General features: G+C 39.3%; 1 protein-coding gene across 4 annotated transcripts; it reads left to right on the forward strand.

The window, feature by feature from the left end:
- Positions 1–24,756, forward strand: grin1b (glutamate receptor, ionotropic, N-methyl D-aspartate 1b). Of its 4 annotated transcripts, XM_079872238.1 has the most exons (21): positions 1–693; positions 3,571–3,705; positions 4,204–4,380; positions 6,079–6,141; positions 6,882–6,979; positions 7,945–8,066; positions 8,793–8,967; positions 9,502–9,646; positions 10,380–10,466; positions 10,557–10,692; positions 10,779–10,906; positions 11,095–11,259; positions 11,875–11,993; positions 12,462–12,574; positions 12,712–12,860; positions 13,481–13,638; positions 15,910–16,071; positions 16,239–16,348; positions 16,704–16,849; positions 20,033–20,143; positions 22,618–24,756. In XM_079872238.1, exons 1-21 carry the CDS (start codon positions 445–447, stop codon positions 22,681–22,683), a joined length of 2,814 nt encoding a protein of 937 aa, XP_079728364.1. In that variant the 5' UTR covers positions 1–444; the 3' UTR covers positions 22,684–24,756. The 4 variants fall into 4 exon arrangements, with proteins under 4 accessions (XP_079728364.1, XP_079728366.1, XP_079728365.1 ...); XM_079872240.1 differs by lacking the exon at positions 20,033–20,143; XM_079872239.1 differs by lacking the exon at positions 6,079–6,141.
- Positions 24,757–25,189: the final 433 nt, after the last annotated feature.

A 25,189-nucleotide genomic window follows, 5' to 3' on the forward strand; every position in this document is an offset into this window, starting at 1 on the left:
GATATCAGGGGTAATCTGCGAGTGCGCGCGCATCAGTGCGCGAGCACAGTTCTCAGCACCAAGGACAGCGTCTCTCACAGAGCATCAGGTCACCCTTGACAAAACCTTGACTGCGATTCACTCACGGCAGGAGCGGGAGAAGTGAACGCAGGTGATGACTACAACATTACTGCAAAACTGAGTGCTCCACCTTTTCGCAAGAGAGAGCAACAGGAGCGAGCATCATTTTCTAAAAAGGCGTGTTGACATGGTTTTCTTGAACATGAACGGGTTTCATGAGTGGGCTCAATGAGTGAAGCCCATTCCTCAGCGGACTAGACTGAGGCGATCGCATTCCAGTGCTGCTGGAGAGGACGCAGTGAGAGCGGATCTGTCTAATCAACGGACATCGACACGCATCCTCCACGGGCCACTCAGCTTGACTCCTCTGCCATCCAGGGCAAAATGCGTCTGGTTCTGTTCGCCTTCCTCATCTCGTGCTCCTGTGCGAGAGGAGGATGCGAACCAAAGACTGTGAATATCGGGGCTGTCCTGAGCCAGAAGAGATATGAGCAAGTGTTCAAAGACGCTGTCACTCAAGCCAACAATATATACGGCAAAGATAAGTTCAAGATGAACGCTATTTCAGTCACCCATAAGCCAAACGCCATCCAGATGGCACTCTCCGTATGTGAGGACCTCATCTCTAACCAGGTAAACACGCATTTTCAAAACATCCGAATAAAATATTTGAAAGTGTCATGTCATATAGTGCTCTCATTTTTTGAAAATAATATTAATACTAAAAATATGAATAATAAATTAAGAAAACCCGTTTAGAAACATCTATACCAATCTACCTAGGCTAAATAATGCTATAGTATTATATTTTTGTTATAGGACTATATAGTTATATTTCACTTAATTGCTAAATATCACAGTATCATACTGAATTAAACGAGACATTTTGAAGTATACTGACATAGTATTGTTACTTGCACAATTTCTAATAACTGCTTATTTTAAAGTGCGGTCAACCAAGCTCAGAATCAATCAATCTATCTATCTATCTATCTAATATGTTAAACATGTTACCGTTTCGGGTGACTCCTGTGAATTTATGCTATACTTTATATCAGAGACTTAAATCAAGCTTTCATTTTATTCATTTATTTTTTAAATATTTGTATTGTGTTCTTTGTTAGTTTTTCAGCTTGTACTAAGCTAATTGTTTCTGTTAAACGCGAGAAAAAAAGAATATTCATATAGCCTACAAATACAAAATCGTCAAAATCATGAATCATACACATGCATTAATTCAAGGACAGTCATTTTCAGCCAGATTTAGTTACTAACTTTGTTTTCTCCAAGGTCAAGCGCTGTCGCGAATCTCGATTTTTATTTGTTGCATGTGAAAACATTCAACAGGATCCGGGGGTCCATTTTGACATACCAATGAGTGAGCATAAGAAGACTGCTCAGAGGTTACATGAACTGAGATTGAAGTATATAGGACATGTGACATCCTGTGATTCATGTGGTGTCATATAAATAATACAAATCCAAGCATAAGTAAAGCTTTTAAGGTAGCATGTTTAACCCCTCTACGAGGCGCCGGCTTCACCGCTGGCCCTCCGCCTCTATTTTAATGAAAAACGAGGCCAACATGGCGCCAGACTCAGATAACAGCTGCTTTGTTCTGCGAGGAAAGCTCTATCAGAATATTACACAGCGACGGAGGCAGAGATTATAGACTAAAACGCTGTAACACGGATTACCATCCAAGTCACACCCACCCGCCTAACATACGCTCGCACGCGCGCAGACACAAGTGCATGCATGCAGTTCATGACAACCAACCTGCAAACTGCTGATGTTAGATCAACACTTTGACATTTTACTGTCAACTGGCTCGTCTGGCAAGTTTAAATAATTGCTTCACGTTTTAGAAATGCGTCAATAACAAATACAGGCAACTAACTAAAACAGTCATGTGTTGTGTGTGTGCATGATTACAACTCCTCCATATTGCTAAATATTTTTTGCTCATTTTAATGGAAAAGAAATGTAAAAATGCTACAAGAAAAAAGGTTAACTGCAAGTTACCTTAACATGTAAGGTGAAACAAATTAATTAGCCTATATTTAACGGGACATTGCATAATGTAAAATTACTGTAAACTTTTTTTTTTGTAAGTAGCTCTAATAATTTTCAATGAAAAACAAGATGTTCCATTCTGACGTAGACACTAGATTTTGTTTTTATTTAAGCTAAACATTTATGCTTCTTATCATTTTAAAATAATCAGTTCACATTAGTGATAAATGATAATGCCGCTTTCCCGCTTAGCCTATCACACCAAATAAATAAATACGTGGAAATAATGATTTGAGTTTAAGATATTTTGTAGGCTACAAAAGAATGAATGTAGGCTATAAAAGAATGTAGGCTACAAAACTATCGGTTTACGAACAAGACGAACACTCTCTGCAACAATATTACTCGAGTCATATGAAGTCATATTCGCTACAAACGATAACTGAAACGCAAGATGGCGCCAGATGCTTTTGTAATAAGAAAGCGTGCAAAATTAAACGAAACATTGTTTAATTAACATTGAAAATAGCGTCGCGCCAGTTTCAGTTACCCGGATGAGCGGAATGATGCACAGCGTCCATTAACAATAGAGAATATTACCCCAGTGCCCTCCTGCGAAGTGGACTTTACTTCACTTCACTCCCAATTGAGATTCCAGATCGAAGAAGCATTTCTGTTCTGTCCAAAGGACACTGCAAACTGTGTAGGGAACAAGGGTACATGGATATAACGTAACGTTAGGCTATCACTTATCAGGAAGCAATTGAGGAAATGTTTCTGTACATAGTATACATTTACTGAGTATGGTCTTTTAATATCACTGTCTTGGTAGCCTACATTAAGCGTTTTTCACGTTAAGCGTTTTAGAATGTCCCAAATTTACCAACCATTCATCGCGTTCCAAATCTGCGCAACTACAATTTCGTCTGTGCTGAGTGTGCTCGATGACGCTGCTGGACGTTCCGAATGAGCATTTTATCAAGTCAGCTGAATTTGAACAGGTATTTAGTTTTAGAAGTGAACACTGCGTATCACACTGTGAATTATAACACAGCCTATGAAATTTTTTGACCGCAACACGTCCTGATTGACCAATCTGAATCTAGTAGTAAGTCACGTGATAACATGAAACGTAAAAATAAATTATATTCACCTTGTTTAGTTAATGTTTATGCCATTATCCTATTTTCATGTTTGTTAGCCTAGTGGTCTTTGTTTGGTGACAAATCCAATCTTTATTAATATGGTCTTCCAGTTTACCACCTGTTTTATGGTGGTTATCAATAGGCTATTTTTCTAGTAGCCTACACAGCAGGTTTTATTAGGTCAAGTATGTTTGTATATAAATTGTATCATTTAATAATTATATATACATATTATATGCATTGTAAAATATATAGGTATCAACATACCAGAATTAAAGGTTTTTTATTTTATTTTAGAAGTGTTTGTGTCAAAGCTTTCTCAGATTTCTCTCCTCACTATGATCCTCAGGTGTATGCGATCTTGGTGAGCCACCCACCCCAGTCCAACGACCATCTGACTCCCACTCCGGTGTCCTACACGGCTGGTTTTTACCGTATCCCGGTTGTGGGCCTCACCACCCGCATGTCCATCTACTCCGATAAGGTGAGTGTAGGAGACCACCAGATGCAGCTCAGTATAGTTCAGACAGATTCAAATTCTACCTGCGTTTCAATGTAGATTGTCATCTGTCCTTTTGTTCAGTCAACTTTCTTTTTTAAATATGCTTTGTTTGTAGCTTTGAAACCTTTTTTGGAGGATAAAATACAAATAAAAATGTATTTTTGCATGACGCTCCTCCTCCATGATGGTTTTCTATTTCTGCATCAGGACAATGTGATATATGTTTACTCTGTTTCAGTTCTAGTGTGGACCTTTTTTTAGACATTTAATTAAAAACTCTCATAAATACATAGCGTTATGATCGATTGACTCTTCTAGATTCACTTAAACTTTTTGCCTTATGGCATCTTGGCGTGCTAAAGAAGTAATGTTGGGATCCATCTCTAAATTAATTACAGTTAAAGTGATTAAATCCTAATGAACTGAAATTGCCTCGGGCCTTTGAGATTCACCAGTTCTTTTTCCCGACCGTCCATTTAGAGCATCCACCTCTCCTTCCTGCGCACGGTACCGCCCTATTCCCACCAAGCCCAGGTGTGGTTTGACATGATGCGTGAGTTTCAGTGGAATCACATCATCCTGATTGTGAGTGATGACCATGAGGGCAGAGCGGCACAGAAAAGACTGGAAACCCTGCTGGAGGAGAGGGAGACGAAGGTGAGACTCACACGGTCCAGCATTTAAATGAGTGTGCGTGTGTAAGTCAGCGTGTGTTCCTGTAATCAATATCTCAGATGTCCTCTATATATGTTAAATGTTTCCTTTTTTCTGTTGTGTAAACACATTTCTTTCCATTGGCTAACATTATTTATGCCAGAGGCATCAGCAGCGTCTTAAGTTTATCTGCAAAACTTTGTACTTTTCTACTCATCTCACATTGCTTTTTTACCATAGTCAGATTCTCCTATTTGTCTATCCACAACAGGAGCAAAATGAGGGACTTAGCCTGGGGCTGTGCAAAAAATCAACCAAAAAAAAAAAATTCGGGCAGGGGATTTGGTTGCTTTGAGTTTGTGTGATTCTGTGAGAATTTCTTCCCAGCAACAGACTGTGCCTGATTTATAGGTTTTCTTTGTGTGCAGCTTTGCACTGTTAAACATTTCACATTATATAAGAAAGTATTTCACAGTATATTTGAAGGTAAGGGTAGTTACACACTGTGTGAACATTAAACCTCTTTAATGTTTGCAATTATACACATATCATGTGTATAATTCAAAATTTCATATGCAGAGTCTAAATAAATAAATAAAAAATTGTAATTTAGTAAAAAGAGACATTTCTTCAGGATCTGAATCCATTAGCATGGCGCTGTATTTTTAGGACACCTGCAATGTCGTTGCAATGTCATGTTCAGTAATGGCAGCCCCAAGGCCAGCTGTTTTTATATGCACATGGCCAGACTGTTTTGGGAATCACCAGAAGGGTTCATGAAAGTCTTTCAGTTGTGTCTTTTATTACAGCAAAACTTTGCCTGCACATTGTCTGCAGGGTTGGATCACTGCATATTAAAGCTTTTCGTGATATAGTTTTGAACAGTTTTTCGCTGATATATACTGTATATATAAGATATAACCTTCGGGTTACCAGTCTGACTCTCTAAATATATATATAAGAATATGTTCAGCTACTGAAGCCTGATACAGTTAGTGCATATTCTGACTGCACAAAAAATTCTTTGAAAAATACAAATATTAAATGCATAAAAAAGTATCTCAAATAATCCATGTCTATCAATTTAATGTAGCAGAATTGTACTCTTTAATTTTACTTCTGCTCTGCAAAAGCAACTGTCTTTATATCAGATTCTGTGGCTCTGAAGAATGTGTATTATCTTGATAGAGTGCCTAAAATATGTTATTTCGGGTCATACGTCTAGACAGGCATGTCTTGTGGTAGCAACTTGCTGTGCTTCATGCGCTGTAGCTGATGTTCTTTTACAGTAGATTGACAGAGAAATTTAAATTGATGGATGGGATGGCGTGAACTGGATTAGATTGTGCATTATAACGAAATAGAGTTCAGAAGACATTAGCATTTATTATTAATTGTGGTAAAGCAAGGAGCCCACTCAGGGCAGGTGTTTTAATTAAATCCAGGTGAAAAGGTTCAATTAAAGTGAAATATTGAGAAATAAAATGAAAGGAGGTGAGCTCATTGAAATAAGAGTGAACAGGTTTAGACCATTTGCAAGGAGAGATAAGGTTTGTTGAAGTTTTTGCAAGCCCCAGGATTAGAGTTTCCCAATTTGAAGCAGAAAAGTGGAGATTTGTTGGAATGCTTTACTGCGCACCATATATAACTGTTTATAATATTCTGTGTCTGCATATTTTCTCTGTGCACATTATTCATCAGAGTAAAAACAGGAACTATGAAAACCTCGACCAACTGTCCTTTGACAACAAGCGAGGACCCAAGGTATATTTGCATGGTCAATGCACGCCGCCCCAAACGTTATATGAAAGTAGCCACTAGAAAACAGTCAAACAATCAACAAACCGATTCCAGGGATCCTTATCCTGCCAGCACGTCTATTTATTTGTTTGGATTCCTTTTATGATTTCAATCGAGAATGGGTTATTTTTTCTGTTAAAGCGTATACAAAAACTCGCTCCCCCACCTGTCACTTTTTTATTTTTGTGTAAAGGAATGCATGTATTGAAGCCAGCAAGATTGCAAGTCTATTCTTTTTGACACAGTGCGTGGAGATCTGGTCGTGTGGGACAGGCACTATCCAGATGTTACTCCCACCTTTCTGCAGCATTTCTTCTTTTTTGTTGTTTTTTTATTTTTTGTTGGGAAAGAAGCCACCACCACCATCTTCCTTCACCTGTTTTTTTCTTTCTGGTTGCATCAATCTTCTTCTCCCTTTTCCTGTTACATGCACGTTTTTCCTTGGAATCTTGATTCCCTTGAGTTTGCATGCGAAAATGCAAAAAAAAAATTTTTTTTACCTGCTCCAAGCTTACTTACGTTTTTTTCATTTAAGCAGTTTATCTCAGAAACTTTTTTTACTTCATTTTTTGAATATCCCCTCCTCCCCCCCCCCCCCCCCCCCCCAAAAAAAAAGGAGAGGGAAAAAAACGCAAGCGCTCAAAGAGCATGGTTCATGGTGGAAATGAGTCAACTACTTGACTAATGTTGTGTCCTAATCCCAGGCAGAGAAAGTGCTCCTGTTCAGCCAAGACACAAATCTGACGGCTCTGCTCCAGGAAGCCAAAGAGCTAGAGGCCAGAGTTATCATCCTGTCCGCAAGGTGAGTTCATCTCCGCTGCTTAACCCATCAGACTGCTAATCGCTAATGTTGCTGAATAGTACATGTTGCCAGTCACGAAGCTAAAGTGGTGCTGGCAAATATGGCGAAGCTTTGGTTTGAGGATTCTAAAAAAGATGTTTGGTGAATTTTTCAGTAGAGAATTGGCTTCTATTCGATTCAGTTGGAATTTTAATTGAATTGGCCACTTCTCACAGGAAGTTGAATTGGAATTTGAATTGGAATGAGGGGACGATAAATTTACTGAATTGCAAGTCAAAGAAATTCAGATAATGAAGAAGTGTTCTTCTACCCTGGTCCAAAAGCTATAATGTAATATAATATAATATCATATAATATGGCAAACTTTGCTTTTCCAGTAAATTACAAGTATATAGATTTCTTCGAATTTCAGTTTATTTAAATTAAGTCCAAAGTCTTGTTCGCTATCTCAAAGTTCAGTTTAGATTCAAGAATTGAATTGGAATTTAGACATTCTCAATTCATTGTGCTAACAATTTCAGTGAGTTTATACATTCAAATATAAAAAAAATACAGCAAATGAAGCTAAAATGATGTCCAGCCTCAGTACAAACACTTCATAATCCGTTTTCTGGTTAAATGAACCAACATCTAATTTGTTAACAAGAGATTGCCTCAAGATGTCAAACCATTTTTCTGCCCTTCTTGACTCACTCATAATCAGGCCCACACAGAATATGCAGACTGACTTGGGAGGGAAATTTTAGGCATTCTGCGTAATGGATTTAAACATGGCAAAATGTGTTTTACACTCTCGTTGGTGAATAAAAGCATGGTCAAATTCGCCAAAATATTTAAAAAAGAACTTTCTCAATAGTGAATGACCTGATTTTCTGCACTCCCAGATTTCATGTGGGCTTGCTTATAACATTAAAATTGTAGGTGTTTACTCCAATCCGTTATAACCAATATTTGTCCAATCACAGTGAAGACGAAGCCGCAGCCATTTATAAAGCGGCACGCCAGCTCAATATGACAGGCTCTGGTTACGTGTGGCTTGTTGGAGAAAGGGAGATGTCTGGTAAAGCACTGAGTGAAGCCCCAGATGGTATGTACTTTTCATCCTCTCCATTTTCATCCTCTCTCTCTCTCTCTCTCTCTCTCTCTCTCTCTCTCTCTCTCTCTCCTATGCCGTTTAACAAACTGAACATGTTTGCCTTTTAAGCTTTTTATACGATTACAATTTGCAATCCCCACCGACGAAATCAGTGTCTGTGCTGTACTTGCGTGTTTAAACGTTTAAACATCTGCATGTTTAAAGGTTTTAAACACAGTGATTCTTTACTCATTGTACTGTGCTTTATGTCTAATGTTTAATTTGTTTCATTTTTGAGTGTTTGTCCTTTCTTTCAGTAGACAACAAATGATGCAATAGAGAGTTGTGGTAATCCATGTTGGTTTGAATGTGCATACATTTTTAAGGTTTGGCTGTCATGAGTTTATTTATAAGTGGTGCTTTGCTACCTCCACATTGAGGTGTGGATACGATGGTAAGCGACAACCGCATTTCTTTGTTCCCGGCTTCTTTATATACACATCCGTGTTCAACTTCACATCATTCTGCTCAGTGCTGACCCTGTCCTAATCCCCCCATGACTTTCACAGCCCTTCTGTCTGTCTTGAGACAATTCGTCGCTCATATGCAATGCACGTTTGTTTCTCTCTCTGGCAATGTGTGCATTTCTTTATTATGAGTATGCCTTGACGTGCTCTTGAAGTGAGAGTCGTGTTGTGAGGCATTGGCCAACACCATGTAATGTTGTCAACTGGGCAGGCTTGCTCGGCCTTCAGCTTATCAATGGCAAGAACGAGTCTGCGCACATCTACGATGCCGTGGCTGTGGTGGCCCAGTCCATTCAGGAGCTCTTTGAGAAGGAGAATATCACAGAGCCTCCTCGAGGCTGTGTTGGCAATACAAACATCTGGAAGACTGGCCCACTCTTCAAACGGTGAGGCCAGGGATGAGCGCTGGCTAGCATTTGCTAGCTTTCCAACCAACCATCCATTTGCTGTCATGCATTATCATACATTACCACTGGTCTGGCACTGACAAGAGTGGAAGCTTTCACACCACAAAGATTGAAATCGCAAGCATTTTGCTTCTAAAACCATGCCTTCACTCCTCAAAAGGAGTAATAATCGAGTGCAAGGACACATCAAGCCTGTTAAGTTGTTGATTACATTGGCCTTGTGAAATCTGGTGGTACCAATTTGCATTTGAGACCCAATTTGAGACCCTTACAGGTGTCATTTCTGTTCTCCTATGTCTGTGCCTGCACATTACGTGCCATCCGTCTCCACCCCACATGACACCCCCTAAATCCTCCCTAGTTAGTTTTAATGTCTTTTCCTAAGATATGCCTGCATCTCCCATCTCTGAATTCCTGGTAAACTTCCATTACTTCCAGTCATCGTCAATGTCTTCCTTTGTGTTTAAATGAGCATTTTGTGCCTTTTCTAAAAACCCCCCTCTGGTGTACTAGAGTGCTGATGTCATCCAAGTATCCAGATGGCCTAACAGGCCGCGTGGAGTTTAATGATGACGGAGACAGGAGGTTCGCCCACTACAGCATTCTGAACTACCAGAAAACCCGGCTGGTGCAAGTGGGCGTCTACAATGGCTCGCAAGTATGAAATTGGCTCAGTCTTTTTAATGAGCTGTCCTTCTGCTTCACACAAACATTGCTATTTTAACAGTTGGGACAGTTAGCACACTAATTTTATTGTAACACTTTACAGTAAGTTCACAACATTAAGTTTCATGAACCAATAATGAAGAGAGGCGGCTCATTGCAGAGCCAATGGGTGGAGCGTGATGTCCAGCTCCCCCTCTCTGAATGTAATCTGGGCATAATGGGTGGAGCTAAAAAGTCCAACACCCTAACTCTACCCATAATCATACCCATCCACCTATTAGATCAACAGAACTGGACTAGATCAAGTTCCACTCATGACGTCCAGAGTGGGGAGCTGGACTTCATTTGGCTCTGCAGTGAGCATCACTTCACAATGTAGTTTGTGAAGTGGGTTCTACTGCAATGTAGTCTGGGGTCAGCTTACAACACTTTTTACAGCATTTATTTATCTAGATAAATGTTAATTTATAAATATACTATAATTCATCATTAATTTGAAGTAGCTATCAATTGACTTAATACAAACTGACATGGTATTAGTGTGTAGAATTTAACATTAAACAAAATTAATGTTTTAAAAGTGATTGACTATCGAAAAAAATGTAAATAAAAAAACAAAAAACAAAAAAAAAACATTTACATTATTTAAAAATGCAGTTAAGTTAGACAAATGTATAGTAATGGAAATTAATGAAGGTGAATGACAGAAATATATTTTGTTCCAGGTCGTAATGAACACTCAGAGGAAGATTATTTGGCCAGGAGGAGAAACTGAAAAGCCGAAAGGCTATCAGATGTCAACAAGATTAAAGGTACTTCATTGCAGGGGTTTTGATGCATCATTTTTTCTTCTTCTTAAAAACCCCTTGCATTTACATTCAGTTTTCTTGTTTCTTTGGTAGATTGTCACCATTCATCAAGAGCCCTTTGTCTATGTCAAACCGACGTTACAAGATGGAACATGCAAGGAAGAGTACACTGTAAATGGAGTCCTGATCAAAAAAGTAATCTGCACTGGCCCCAATGAGACCATTCCAGGTAGGCATTATGTATTATTATGCATGTATATTTTTGGACCAAAGTTGTGCTTTGTCCAGATTTGACTGGTTTGTGTATCTCTATAGGTCGCCCCATAGTGCCTCAGTGCTGCTATGGGTTCTGCATTGATCTTTTGATCAAACTTGCAATGACAATGAACTTTACCTATGAAGTGCATCTAGTGGCTGATGGCAAATTTGGCACTCAGGAGCGTGTGAGTAATATGATAACTTTATTGATTCTTCACCTGCCTGTTGCCTTGCATGTCTTTCAAAGGTCATGCATCTAGGCTTGTCTGTGTATTTTCAAGCCTTTCTTCACAGATGCCATTAAGCATTTAGAAATTTAGAAGAAGCGCATTTAGGCATGACAAATTTCTTAACGTTATCTTCCTGATACCAGGTAAATAACAGCAACAAGAAGGAGTGGAATGGCATGATGGGAGAGCTCCTGAGTGGCTTGGCAGACATGATCGTGGCTCCACTTACTATCAACAATGAACGAGCCCAGTACATAGAGTTCTCGAAACCGTTCAAGTACCAGGGGCTCACAATACTTGTCAAAAAGGTGAGTCTCAGATGACCAACAGATCATTATTTTAAAGTACAGACTTCAAAGTGACAGTTCACCCAAAAGATTTTGACAAATCGACAAATTTTCTTCTGGACCGTCACCACACTGACTTTCAATGTATGGGCAAAAACAATTCTTTAAAATATCTTCCTTTTCTGTTCCACTAAAGACAAAAAGTTAAACAGCTTTAGAACAACATAAAATTGGTACATTTTGGGTGAACTATCCATTTAAAACGGCATTATTTCCTATGGGCAATAAGAAAATAATAGATGAAGATCTGGGGTCAGTTTAATTTCAGTTTCATGGCTGCTAAGTTTCAAATAAAGTATATAAAATGTAATTAATTTTTGGAAAAATCCTCTGAGAACATGACTTTCTGGGACGGAAATAGCATTACAGTTTCTTGATTAAATTGAATTCCCTAAAGTGGGCTTATCTGTACTGAGAAAATGCTGTGATAAATCAATTGACTCTGGAGTACAGTGAAATCTATTAATACACCTCTAACCAGCGTAGATGTAGACTCCATTTGATGCTCCATATGGCGATGCATGTGGCAATGTGGGTGGTGTTTGTTGGATTGGATAAAGCTGTGTTGTTTTGCAGGAAATACCACGCAGTACACTGGACTCGTTCATGCAGCCTTTTCAGAGCACTCTGTGGTTACTGGTGGGTCTATCGGTCCATGTTGTGGCGGTGATGCTCTACCTATTAGACCGTTTCAGGTAAAGGAAGACTTGTTACATGCATGACACCTTAAAGGGATAGTTTATCCAATCTTGTTTGTCATTCATTCTTCTGTGGAACACAATGGATGATATTTTGAAAAATGTCTCAGTGTTGTTGTTTTTTTTTCCTTCCATACTATGAAAGTCAGTGGGGTCCAAAGTTGTTTGGATCCCAGCGTTCCTTGAAGTATCTTCTTTTGTGTTCTGCAGTAGAAAGAAATTAAAACAGGTTTGCAACAACAAGGGTGAGTAAATGATGACAGGATTTTCATTTCTCAGTGAACTATCCCTTTAAAACTCATCCTTGGATAGATATAGAAATGGCTGAACACACAGATGTGAGAATGTAGCTTGATATCACGAAAGTTTGCAGAATATCTCAGAAGTTTGGCTGAATACTAACAACATTTTATGGATGCAGCCTAAAAGCATCTGCCTCTGACTGATATGCGCTCTGCCCTGCAGCCCGTTTGGAAGGTTTAAAGTAAATAGTGAAGAGGAAGAAGAAGATGCCCTCACTTTATCCTCTGCTATGTGGTTCTCCTGGGGTGTACTTCTGAACTCCGGAATTGGAGAAGGTAGACATCAGCAACGAGAGATTATTATTCAGTCTATCGCTCCTGTGAGCTGCAAATATTGCTGACTCCGTGTTTGATTGATTTTGCAGTAAGCATAATTTTCTTTATCGCTCTCACCTCCCCGCTTACATTCGCAGGTGCCCCTCGGAGCTTTTCAGCAAGGATTTTAGGTATGGTGTGGGCTGGTTTTGCTATGATAATAGTTGCATCTTATACTGCCAATTTGGCAGCCTTCCTAGTGCTGGATCGGCCTGAGGAGCGCATTACCGGCATCAACGACCCTAGGGTGAGCACTAAATATGAAGCAGCTTTGCATGTTATACAACAGAATATCAAATAGGACTCTAAATTACTGGGCACAGAGATTTCACATTTCACACGGCATAAAAACACCACGTATAATTAAGCTTGCCAAGGACACATAATTATGGGTCATTTGTTATCAAAGGTTATTTTTATTTGCCATGTTTCATCATAACAATCCATGTCAATTCTGCCATGTGGGCTGAAAATTAGCAAAGGACTGAATGTAAACATTTGAATAAAAGTAAATTAAATAGTAATACATAATATATTAAAATCAAAGGGGTATAAGTATATTCTGAATGGTATTTTCTAATATGAGAAATTTACAGGTTTATACTTACAGTTGTAGATGCACAGTATGACTTCACTAAACATTTTTAGGTCATACTTACCTTGGTTTGCCTCTATTCCCACAGCTATTTTCCTCAGAAATATTTCATGTAATTGCAGACAAAAAAGTCAAAATGTTGGATTTGCAGGCACCAAACACCGGTTTACTTTAATTATTCAGCATGTTTTGAATAAACAAATAAATTATCTTGCGTAGCACCCATTTATTACAGTTCATCCAGACCGTCCCACTGTTACCTTGTATTCCAGCTGCGAAACCCATCAGACAAGTTCATCTACGCCACAGTGAAGCAGAGTTCTGTGGACATTTACTTCCGGCGCCAAGTTGAGCTTAGCACCATGTACCGCCACATGGAAAAGCACAACTATGAGAGCGCCGCTGAAGCCATCCAGGCTGTGCGAGACAGGTCAGTCAGCAATAAGAGTTTCCCCTAATTATATATATAATTAAAGCATTGTTATTTTTTATGCCAGAACAGGTTTATTTGAAGCTGTTGTTTTAAAGCTCCCTTTAGGAGCCGGGCATAGATATCAGTGCCAGGAAGTGGGCTGCAGAGAGATAAATTTCCATTAAGTATAAAGGATGACACATATTCCTTTCTCCTCAGTGAGTCTGTGAAGAGCAGAGAGAGGCTAAACTCCTGTTAGTGTGATTCAGTACAGTATTGTTGCTGAATACAAAGCAGGGTAGGGAGTTGTATTTTAAAGAAAGACCTTCACTACAAGGCTAAGACAGAAACAAATGATAGACTGCCAGTGTTTAATACATTTCCTTTACATTTTTTTTTACATCTGGAGTTCTGTAATCACCAGGAATTACTTCCACTTATCTCCATTTAGAAGATGCAAGTTCTTCAAGCTGTTTGTGTAAAGTGTAGTAGAGGTGCAAATGAATTATTAAATACAGTGGTGAGCAGACGTCTAAGACTATAAAAATCTGGGATCTAATTTCTTTTGAACTTTCTATTTATCAAAGAATCCTGGGGGGGGGGGGGGGGGATGTATCATGGTTTCAACAAAAATCTTAAGCAGCAGTTTTCAACATTATTAATAATTAGAAATGTTTCTTGACCACCAAATCAGCATATTAGAATGATTTCTGAGGGATCATGTGACACTGAATACTGGAATAATGATGCTGAAAATTCAGCTTTGTCATCACAGGAATAAACTACATTTTAAAATTATTCAAATAGAATGCAGTTATTTGAAATTGTAATAATATTTCACAATATTGCCATTTTTACTGTATTTTTGACCAATTAGATGCAGCCTTGGTGAGCATAAGACTTCTTTCAAAATTATTAAAAAAAATCTTTGAATGGTATTGTAAATTGTAAAGATAAAGAATTTTTTATAGGAAAAATGCAAGATTTATCTAGCCTGGCTAACGTCAGACCACTTTCTCTTTGAGACGTGGTCTGGAAACCACATGTACTTTTTGTCGTATTTGAGGCGTGGTTTACGAATGCCCAGAGCCGTTTATTGGGCGCTACGAATGTCTATCAAATGCGCCTGTACGCAGCTCATAGCCAATCATTTCAAATTATACCAGATGACGTATGTAGAGCGACAGATATTCAAAGAAGACGACGATGGGTCAGATTTATGTGTACACCAGAGAGTCCTGCACGGGTCCGATTTTGTAAATCCGCACCCGACCCGTTTTCCAACAGCAGCACTAATAAAAATCTGCACCGACCCGCTTAAAATAGAACCGACACCCGACCCGCACCCGAAATAAAATCAGTTTAGACTATCACATTATAGACACACTTACAAACATTTTTATTGCCAGGTCATACAGAAGTTATTACACGACCATTATAGCCGAAGCTGTCAAAAGGCCGATACATGAAGAACATGGCTAACGTTACCACACAAATCGAACAGACGCGGCTACAACACTAGGCCTAACTTATATGCCACACAATTTCGTCTAGCCTACATCTGACAATTTTGGGTTCAAACACACCCTGCACACCACACATACTTAACAGTGTTAAATATGAAAAATACCGTTCGATAGAGCTGCTTTGTTACCAGTTGCGTGCTTCCTCAGGGATGAAGTTCCACATTTGCGGCTATCCAACACGAAAATGTTTGCAGCAAAGCCTTTCACAATATTTTCTTCAGATAACTCCAAATTTCTCCCACACACTAGACTTGATTTTTGATGACGTATTGTCGACAACTTTACAATCTCCACTAGCTATTCTTTTCTTCAACTCCTCAGCATCTATCTCGACGACTGCAAGCAGAACGCGCGCGCGCGGTTGTGATGCATTTTTAAAAGTGGAAGTAGCCTTGGTAACGTTATAGATCCTGGGAGGGCGTGGCGCGTCGGCACAAATAAACTGATGTGGATTTTAAATTATTTTATCAACTTGAAATACAGGCATATTTTTGTAGATGTGTTCCTAAAAATATGCATATATTTTTACGTCTGTCATGTTGGATCCATAGATAAACAAACTGCTTCGGTGTGTCGCATATACTTCGTCATCGTCTTCCTGCTCCCTCCCCGTTCTGTGATTGGTTCCCTATTTCAGGGGAAAAATTAGTCCATGGTGTCCAGACTACCTTGCAGCGTGAATAAAATCGCGCTGCTCAAGGCAGTATGGGGAAACCCAGGCTAAGATTTATCATATTTTCATTACAATTTTTTCTTCTCATAGCAAACTCCACGCATTTATATGGGATTCAGCAGTGTTGGAGTTTGAGGCCTCGCAGAAATGTGACCTGGTCACCACAGGCGAGCTGTTCTTCCGCTCTGGATTCGGTATTGGCATGCGCAAAGACAGCCCATGGAAGCAAAACGTCTCACTGGCCATCCTCAGGTAATCTCAGTCTAGACTAATCATCCACAGTACGCTGCTATACTTTTGTTTGTTTTTTTTCTGTTCCTTTCAGCTAATCCCTAGGCTTACCGCAATCACGTCAACTGTTTCTATTTCTGGAATAACGGATTGTTTGACTGTGATGTGTTGGGTCTTTGAATTAATAGTTCCCATGAGAATGGCTTCATGGAGGACTTGGATAAAACCTGGGTCCGTTATCAGGAGTGTGACTCCAGAAGCAATGCACCAGCCACACTCACTTTTGAGAATATGGCAGGTATGATCCACCTCTCACAGGATCTCTTTTGCTTTTTAAAGGTTTGTTGACACTGACAGTGATCAAATCCCTCAAGTTCGTTGAGTCTCTGTGCCGTTGGTTGCTAGTAGGCTTTTTTACTCGACCGTGGTATCCAGCTGTATGAGTTAGAAGATTGCCACATCATGTCTCTGCTCATTTGCATTAAATTAAAAGCAACTTTGTCATATCACCAATGGTCACTGAAGCTCATGTTACCAATTTTTTTATTTTTTTTTATTAACGCAAATCTGTCAGTATGAATATGCATCATATTGCCCTCTTTGCCACATTGAAGACTGTTTAGAAAAAATCAAATGTATTTTTCATCACACAGGCGTGTTTATGTTGGTTGCTGGTGGCATCGTTGCCGGGATCTTCCTCATCTTCATTGAGATTGCGTACAAACGGCACAAGGATGCACGCAGGAAGCAAATGCAGCTGGCTTTTGCAGCAGTTAATGTCTGGAGGAAGAACCTACAGGTACAGCCGCCTCCCAACCCCCAAACTCTTGCTGGAAGTTATTAGAGCCAACAAAAGGCCAATCTGCAGCTAACCACTGGTTTCTGCCACAGAATGAAGAAATCTCATAGTCTGTTATCCATTCATGATGTGACTTAAACGTCATAATGAGGCAGAAAATAACACATCACCAAAAGAGTGAACTCAATGAGAACAGCCAAATAAGGCAGTCAAACTGAGCAGTGAATGTTACAGTGAACTAAAGCATTTGTCAATATATGAATGCATGCTAAACTCTTTTAATGAATTTGTGTACAAGGGAGTATAAAAGGGTGAGCTTACAATGAGCTTAACTTGATACACTTCCTAAAATATAAAGCAACTAAGCTTTCATATGTAAAGACCACAAAAAATACAACAAAGCACAAATACTCAAATAAAGCAACGAATAATCCATAGTTACATACTGTTTATAATACAGTGCGATTGTGAATTTCTGATAAATATATAGAACCTCACAACTTTACAACAATGCCTCGAGGTGAAAAAAGAAAAGAGGCCAATTCATAAATTTGGACATTTGGCCAAGCAACAGCACACAAGTGTCTAAAATAAATCCTTTATAGTAATGATAAGAGTGGTTCTCAACAGATCCATGCAAAGACACATTTCTTACCATCCAATCGAAATGCTCAGCATGATAAAGTAGCTCCTGCAGCCTTACTACTGCCACTGGCATTGCTTTTATTGAGCAGCTTGACAAATACACACACATACATTAAAGGAGCCTGTGAGGCTGCTGTGGAGTCAGGAAGACGCATGCTGAGCAGGCCGTCTAACTGTCCCTGCTGGGCTCCAGCAGATCAAAGCGTCCTCACGCCCTATACAGATCAGTGTTTGTCCGCTGCTGGCCTCCAGCTGTATCCATACACAATGGGTCACAGGCCAACATGATGTCCGGATGTTGGCAAAAGTAACAAGGTCAGCCCTTTTGAGACTTGAGAACTGGCTGGCTTACACAACACATGACCATATCTATGAACTTCTGTGAAAGTTAGTGCGTTGTTGAAGCGAGATTACTTTTCCTAATGGGATTCAAGTCATTGAGCGTAGCCTTGTTACTTTAGACTCATTATTAGCAGGCACATATTTCACCACAAGGCAAAACACGAAATCTAACTATTGGATCAAGTGTCAGTGCAGTATCAAAGCCGAAAGCTAGCTGATTGACTTCACACATCAGAGATTCATGTTATAGGGAGTTAAGCGTTTTAACCTTCGGGCTTTACCGCCTACTTGAGTAACAAGACAATGTTGCATGGTTAATACGCCCACACATGCCTCCCACGTCCAGTCAGAGGTCCAGAATTGTTGAAGGCTCATAATTTGAGATGAACAAAAAAATATTATTTGACCACGGACAAGGTCTTTTTGATGATTTTCCTCCCACTGTTTATCGAATAAAAGAAAAATAATGCTTATATATTTAAATTGCAAATGAGCCTCCATGTAATCCCCATCTGAATGGGCAAATATGGATGTTTAACCAGCGCTAATGGCGACCGAGTGTGCCAATGAATAATTCTTTCCTGAAAGCTAAAATCAATTATTACACATTAAAACCGCCACGCTCATTCCAGGTGCACATGCAACATATGCAAAAGCTGTACACACAACTGCTTCCTGAATGCATGAACAGGCAGATCTGCCCTGGATGCATTTGCATTTCAAACCAGAGCGAGCCAGGAGCAGATCAGGCGCCCGTGTGATGTGGGCTAGCTGCCCACTCCAGAGGCACTGCCTCTGTCATCACAGGGCTTTGAAATGCAATGGATGAAAGCACTGACGGTTAAAGGCGCTTGTACGGTCACCCTTTCTAGAAAAACCATAATGCATTATGTGAAAACAGATGAAAACCTTATTGTGGGCATTTTTTGTGTCTTGTGTCTTTTGCAATGTTGTTTGAGAGAGCCAGACAGTAACTAATGATTCACAAATGCTAAAAGAATTTAAAATATCTCACAAAAAATGCACTTTACTTTACAGAAGCATTCTGTTTGGCTTTGGACATTGGATTAAAATTCATTTAGAGGGGAACTCTGCAGATCATTATGTCTGTGTTTCACAAATCAATTAAATATTAGATAATTTGATGACTATTTTGTTTTAATGACAAGGCAAGTTATTTCAGTTATATAATGCATAATGCATTTTCGGTTACACAACATTTTCGAGTCAACAAGTTAAAAAAATTTTTTTTAAATGGTGTAGAAGTTTTTCAAAACCATGTGAAACAAACATAAATACAAAGACCTGGAACCTGGAACATTTGTTTTAAACAATATAAACTGGTTCACTAACCTGTTTGTGGTATAATTATTCATATATTGTATTGCTGTAAAGTAAAGTGCAGTTGCAGATGGTCACATTTAGAGTCGCTCACTGTAGGGGATCAGACACATGGTCCAAATGTGCTAGTAAATGAGGGAGTGACGGTGCCAGCCAAGGTCAACTGTCATGTCATTCATTTTGCATTCCCCTTTTGGTTCCATCTATTGCATGTCTTCTGGTTGAATTCACCACCCCCCTCCAGACGCTCTTGTCTCCTCTTATGAGCCTGCACACCCCTTCCTCCTTCCTTCATATGCCCATTATACTCTCACTGGGGTATAATGGCAAGGGACTGTGTTAAGTTTCGGTTGTTTATTGATGAGTTGTTCATTTTCCCTGACAACACAAGAACATCTTCGCCCTTTCAAAATGGAGCCTGTCCCCCCCCACCCCATCCGATTACGTTTCTTTTGCTTTTTTCCTTTGCTAATGCTTTGGCTTTCCATTTACGGAGTTGCAGAACTGTGGATGAGTGTGGTCTGATCACACAATCCACAGGAGTCCTCCTCTTCCCCTCTCTAGAATGTCAGGATTGTAAAAGATTCGAAGTAAGACTTTCTGTACACATTCTCATCCAGTCTATGCCAGTGTCCTCTTTCCTTGTAGAACGCTGTGGGTGCGCGAATGCACCATTCTGACTCACAGCCAGGATGGACAGGAAACTCAATGTTAATTGTGATTAGCACTAAAATTAGCAGGGTAGTGCCATTCAGTAGCTTTCGTAGTCGAGGTGGGTGGTGATGGTTGGAAACCAAACACGCTCTTCCAGAGAGCACGAATAATTGTTCTACATATACTGTATATTTATTTTAGGATAGGAAAAATGGTAGAGCAGAGCCCGACCCCAAAAAGAAAGCCTCTTTTAGGTCCATCAGTACCAACCTGGCCTCCAACATCAAGAGACGTAGGTCGTCCAAAGACACGGTAAGAAGATTAAGAAAATGACGCCCTGCCTGTACTTCTATCTTCTCGCTCTTTTCCTCTTTCTCTTCCTTCTCCTCCTTGGCCTGCCCTGTTTCTTTCGCTCTCTTCCTTTCTCCTGTCATCTCATCTCTCCTCTCCAAAACAAACGTCTCATCTCAGAATATCTTCACCCTCACACATGGAGTTACAGTCATGGCCACATGTCTGTCAGTCAGCCATCTATACTCCATCCAGACATCTGTTGGGAAAGCCCAATCAGGAATCTAGCTGCCAGGGAAAGTGTGGAGAGGGAACAGAGGAGCAGATTTTTTGGGGGGCTTGTGGGTTTACCTTGCAAGAGGGGGGCGAGGTAGCTTCTCCGTCTTAGCGCCTGTGCTGGTCTTTCTCCCGTGCCTAACCTGGATGTGACTTTAAGCTCTGTTTTCATGTTTTTTTTTCTCCTTTCTCCTTTCTTATGTGTACTCGTGTGTCTCTCCTCTCATCGCTCGGTCCTGTAACGGTTATTTCCATGTACCTCATTCTCCTTTTATTGTCCCATTTAATGTGGTTGCTCTAACAAAGTCACCCTGTATGCCTCCCGCGATGCACGGTATTACCATTAACAGCCAAAGACGAGCGACGCTAAAATAACCTAGGCTGTTCCCCCGACAGGCATGCACTACCAAGATCTCTGCGTTTATTTTTAACCATTCAATGTTTTCTTTGCAGTTCTATGAATAAAAAAAACTTTCATTTTCAGGAAATGCTGCTCAGATGGGTTTTGTGTCTACGTTTACAATGTATTGAACTCTCAGAGCTAGATTCCCACACGAGTTTGTTCACACAAACCGCCTCCTCACTGTGTTTCCTTGGTCCCACAGGTTTAATAAGACGTAGCTCTCAAACTAAACAGCGACTGCCTCTGAGGATTCAATACAAACAAATGTGCAAGCACAAACACAGACTATTTCATTGCATTACTTTAATGGGTTTAGACTGGGTTGTTTTTCAATTGCTCGCAAGACATTTTCCGGGTATGACAATGATTGACCTGGGGCTTTGTTGCATACACCCTCAACTTCCAAAATTATTTCTGATTGGCAGCTCATTTGTTCGAGTTTACAAAGAAACATCCAAATCCATGTAGCTCACATTTCAGCTGATTTCTCCCTCAGTAAGATGGTTTAAATCAGAGGTGAGGGTGCTCACAGAATGCATTCTTAACAAAACCTGATGTGATATTATCAAATATTTTTCAAAGATGAAGGTAGAATAGGATCAGATAAAAGATACAAAGTCTACAACCTAAACAGTGACAAAATGTCTTTTTGAACTGATGTTTACCCATCACAGTCCTAACCATCCTTTTCTTTTCTATCAGTGTTTTTTATAAATGGATTTGAATGGTGTTTTTATTGTCGGTGTCCACACCACATGCCACACTGCCTCTCTCTTCCTCTACCAGCATGACCCTTCTGGTTGTTGTAGAATAGATCTCTTATGCTTTCCCCCTGTTTGTAGACAGGGGGCGCTGTGGTTATGACTCAGAATTGACTCGGAACACCATAAACAACGTTGTTATGAGTGAGGGTATCACAACACCCACTAAAGCCTTCTAGCCAAAACTATATCCCTTCTGATAATAAACTCTCAAAGTTGTCATGATTAAAGGGATAGTTCACCCAATTGAAAATCCTGTTATCATTTACTCGCATCATCGTCGTTCCAGCCCTGTATGTATTCTTTATTCTGCGGAATACAAACTTGGGCTTCGAAACAACACTGGACCCCATTGACTTAAAAAACATTTTCAAAAAATCTTCTTTTGTGGTTCACAGAAGAAAGAAAATTGGTTGGGAACAACGATAAGCCTGAGTGAATGATGACCTATTCCCTTAATTAAATGTCAACCTTTTTGCACAAATAATATTTTCGTATGCGGAGAGTATCAAAATAAAACTTTCAGTACAATAATACTATAGAATCATTCAGAAATTGAGAGACACTGAAGGCAGACTGGAATGAACTGCACCTTGTGCTGCATATCAGGTCCGGCTGTCATATTTCATTAGGACAGTTACTATGGTGACAGTACTTCTAGGTCAGGTAAATTATTAGCCGTGGGCCAGGAGACAGAGTGCTCTCGTTTGTGCCATTACAGGTTTCTCGTACAGACATTTTCGTGTGTTGATATACGGTACCCGTTTTAAGGAAGCATATTCATTTGGGACTGTAAGCGTGAGCAATGATCCTTTAAGGAAGCAATTGTACGGTAATGAATCCATTACCTCGTTCACTTATCTTAAGCCACAGTCCAAGGAGGCCTGTCTGTTTTTAAAACGCAGCCAAATTATTCTGGATGACAGATAAACATGGCCTGCAGTGGGTGGAGAGATTGCCTCCGTCATAACAAACGTGAACTAAATACCGGGAGGTACAGTATGCAAATATGTTTGCTCTTACTTTCCCTTTTTCTGTTTCCTCCTCATTTATAGCCATATCCCACGGACATTACCGGCCAGCTCAACCTGTCAGACCCCTCTGTGAGCACAGTGGTGTGAAAGTGGAGAGAGAAGGAGAATTTGACAGGCAGAAAGAAAGAGAGAGAGAGAGAGAGAAAGACTGGAAAAGCAGGAGGCGGTGGGCTCTGAATCAGACCGCTTGAGACAACACCTTCAGCACCGTCATTTGAGTAAAATCCACCCTGTCTCAGCATATGCACACTGGATATGAAACTTATGGACACACTGTGCCAAATTCAACCACACTGGAGCAAATCCACACTGCCACACATATCACACCAGACCGACACACTCATAGATACACAAAGTGCTTCACTTTTTACAATTTTTTTGCACATATCTAAAGAGTTTTTGGTGAATTATGTAAATATATATTCAGACTTGTGTTTCTCCACAGTAGGTCATCGTTCAGTCTTAATAAGAGAAAGTAATAGCGAAGTAGTTTTTCACTTTTATGATACGGACATAATTATGTTTCATACAGTACATCTTTCTACCTCCACCTAAGATACATGTAGCTTATCTCAACACTTTGGTAGTGTTTTGATGTTTTCCCATCTGAAAAGAGCAAACACAGAACATCTCTTTGAAAAAGTGGATCGTAGTAGAAAATGCAGTACTATAAATAATACTGTGGGTGAACGTTTGGCACATTTTGATCATCGTTGCACTGCGTTTCTTAATATTTGATTCTCTCTTCACTGCCTTTTTCAAAACACACTCTCTTGAAGTTGCCCAAGTTGCTTTGGACACATACTGTGGATTTTTGACTACCTTGTTTCTCTACTTTATTAATTAATTTATTTATGTTTTTTTATATGTTTATTTTTGGCTGAGAATGATCTGAATATCAGCGTATAATATGGGGTCTATTCAGCCAGGGGCTTAATGTAGCAGATCTGACCTTGTTTATCATAAAGGTTTAATGGCAAAACGTCAAACAAACGAAAGGAACCTGTTAATGATAAAGAGTGGCGTAGATGTAATGAAGCAGGTTTTATTACAGGATCTTTTGAGCTTCATGTTGAACCCTGCTTGAAATTCCCTGTAATAATTTCTGTATCATTGTGTGAGCTGGTAGCGTGCATCTTTTTGCTACCACATAGGGACCTTTCCTCGCATTATACATATTTCATTATGTCATTATAATATATGAGCAGTACTATATTTTGTCTGTGTGTAATAATAACACTAGATGCTAATTCCATTGTTTGTTGTCAAGCTTTTGCTCTGTGGACTAGTGAAACGGTTACCAGCAAAAGTGGTAATTTATAATCTGAGTCAGTCTTCTTTTTAAAGTATGCTGACCAATTATAGGCGAGCTAAAGTATTAGATCACTGTATAGATCGTTTGTCGCAAACAATCAATCTGAGGGCTTTGCTAACTATTGTGAGAAGTTTAGACTGTGAACTATGCGTACTGTAACAGTAAGTTATGGAGCTATTTTATAAGATGAACATTAGTAATATGTTTTAGATTAAAATTGAGTTTTTTTTATAGAAAAACAGTTTGATTCATAGTTCAGGGTCTGGTGGTCTTTGCTTGACAATATTACTCTGTTTGTTGGGTTGGGTTCAGCAAAGTGTCTAAAGTCCAGTATTACTGTGAACATGACTGTGAGCTTCTTTATGTCAAAGTGAAATTCGTTTTGAAGCGAATAATGTGTTAAGCAGATACGCAAATTCTCTGTAGATTCATGGATATTAAATATGACCTACTTAGAAAAATGTATGCAGATGACCATCAAGATAATATTTGATCATTTAATTGGAATCAGTGTGGTGAAAACCCACGACGTTGACAGGAATGAATTAAAGTGTGTGGCTTGAAGTACTTGTGAGGCTCAATAGGAAAGACATCTTTGACAAACAAAAGCAATGTAATCTGTCCAATTCACTGTTGTGTGCAAACATGCATTGTTTCTATAGCTTTAAGATATTGCAAGGCCATTTGAATCTGCTTTTACCATATTTTTCGACCACCAAATGTGCTTTTGATGACTATTCCAATACTGTTTGTGAAAAAAAACTCGGAATTGAATTCAAACAAAGATATGTTTAAAAATGTACAACTGCTATACTCCAGTGTGCCAATAAAATATGTATCAAATGAAAAAACTAAACCTGGATTGAATAACTTTACTTTGAGAGAAACTCACCATTCTCTCTCTACCCTTACCTTATATTTGTTAGAAAGACTAAGGTTTCAGCAAATCAATATCTTCATATCTATTTCATAAAGGAGTACTAGAAGTAGTAGTTGAATGTCTTAGAAACAGAAAATCAGATACGAGGATTCACTACAAGATTAAGAGCAAAGGTCGGCCTTCTCTCCTCTATAATTAACCATGCTTCTATACATGAACTTTCACACTGAATACACTACTGAATATATGGATAAATACCGTGCGGATGTCATATTTACATTAATATTCATAACATGTTTATATTTTCTACAGAGCGTGATTGTATGTGCTATTACATATACTTAGTTTACCCGTAGCCTATAATACTTAATGGGTTTACCACGAGGAACAAAATTCAG

This window comes from Squalius cephalus (assembly GCF_949319135.1).
Source record: "Squalius cephalus genome assembly, chromosome: 5".
NCBI classification, from domain to species: Eukaryota; Metazoa; Chordata; class Actinopteri; order Cypriniformes; family Leuciscidae; genus Squalius; species Squalius cephalus.

Bases quoted from the DNA above. Each gene is read 5' to 3' on its own strand.
- grin1b (XM_079872238.1), top strand. From the start codon at position 445: ATGCGTCTGGTTCTGTTCGCCTTCCTCATCTCGTGCTCCTGTGCGAGA. The intron at 11,994-12,461 runs GTAAAGGAAGAC...TCTGCCCTGCAG, and splicing joins TACCTATTAGACCGTTTCAG to CCCGTTTGGAAGGTTTAAAG. The intron at 20,144-22,617 runs GTAAGAAGATTA...CCTCATTTATAG, and splicing joins GTAGGTCGTCCAAAGACACG to CCATATCCCACGGACATTAC.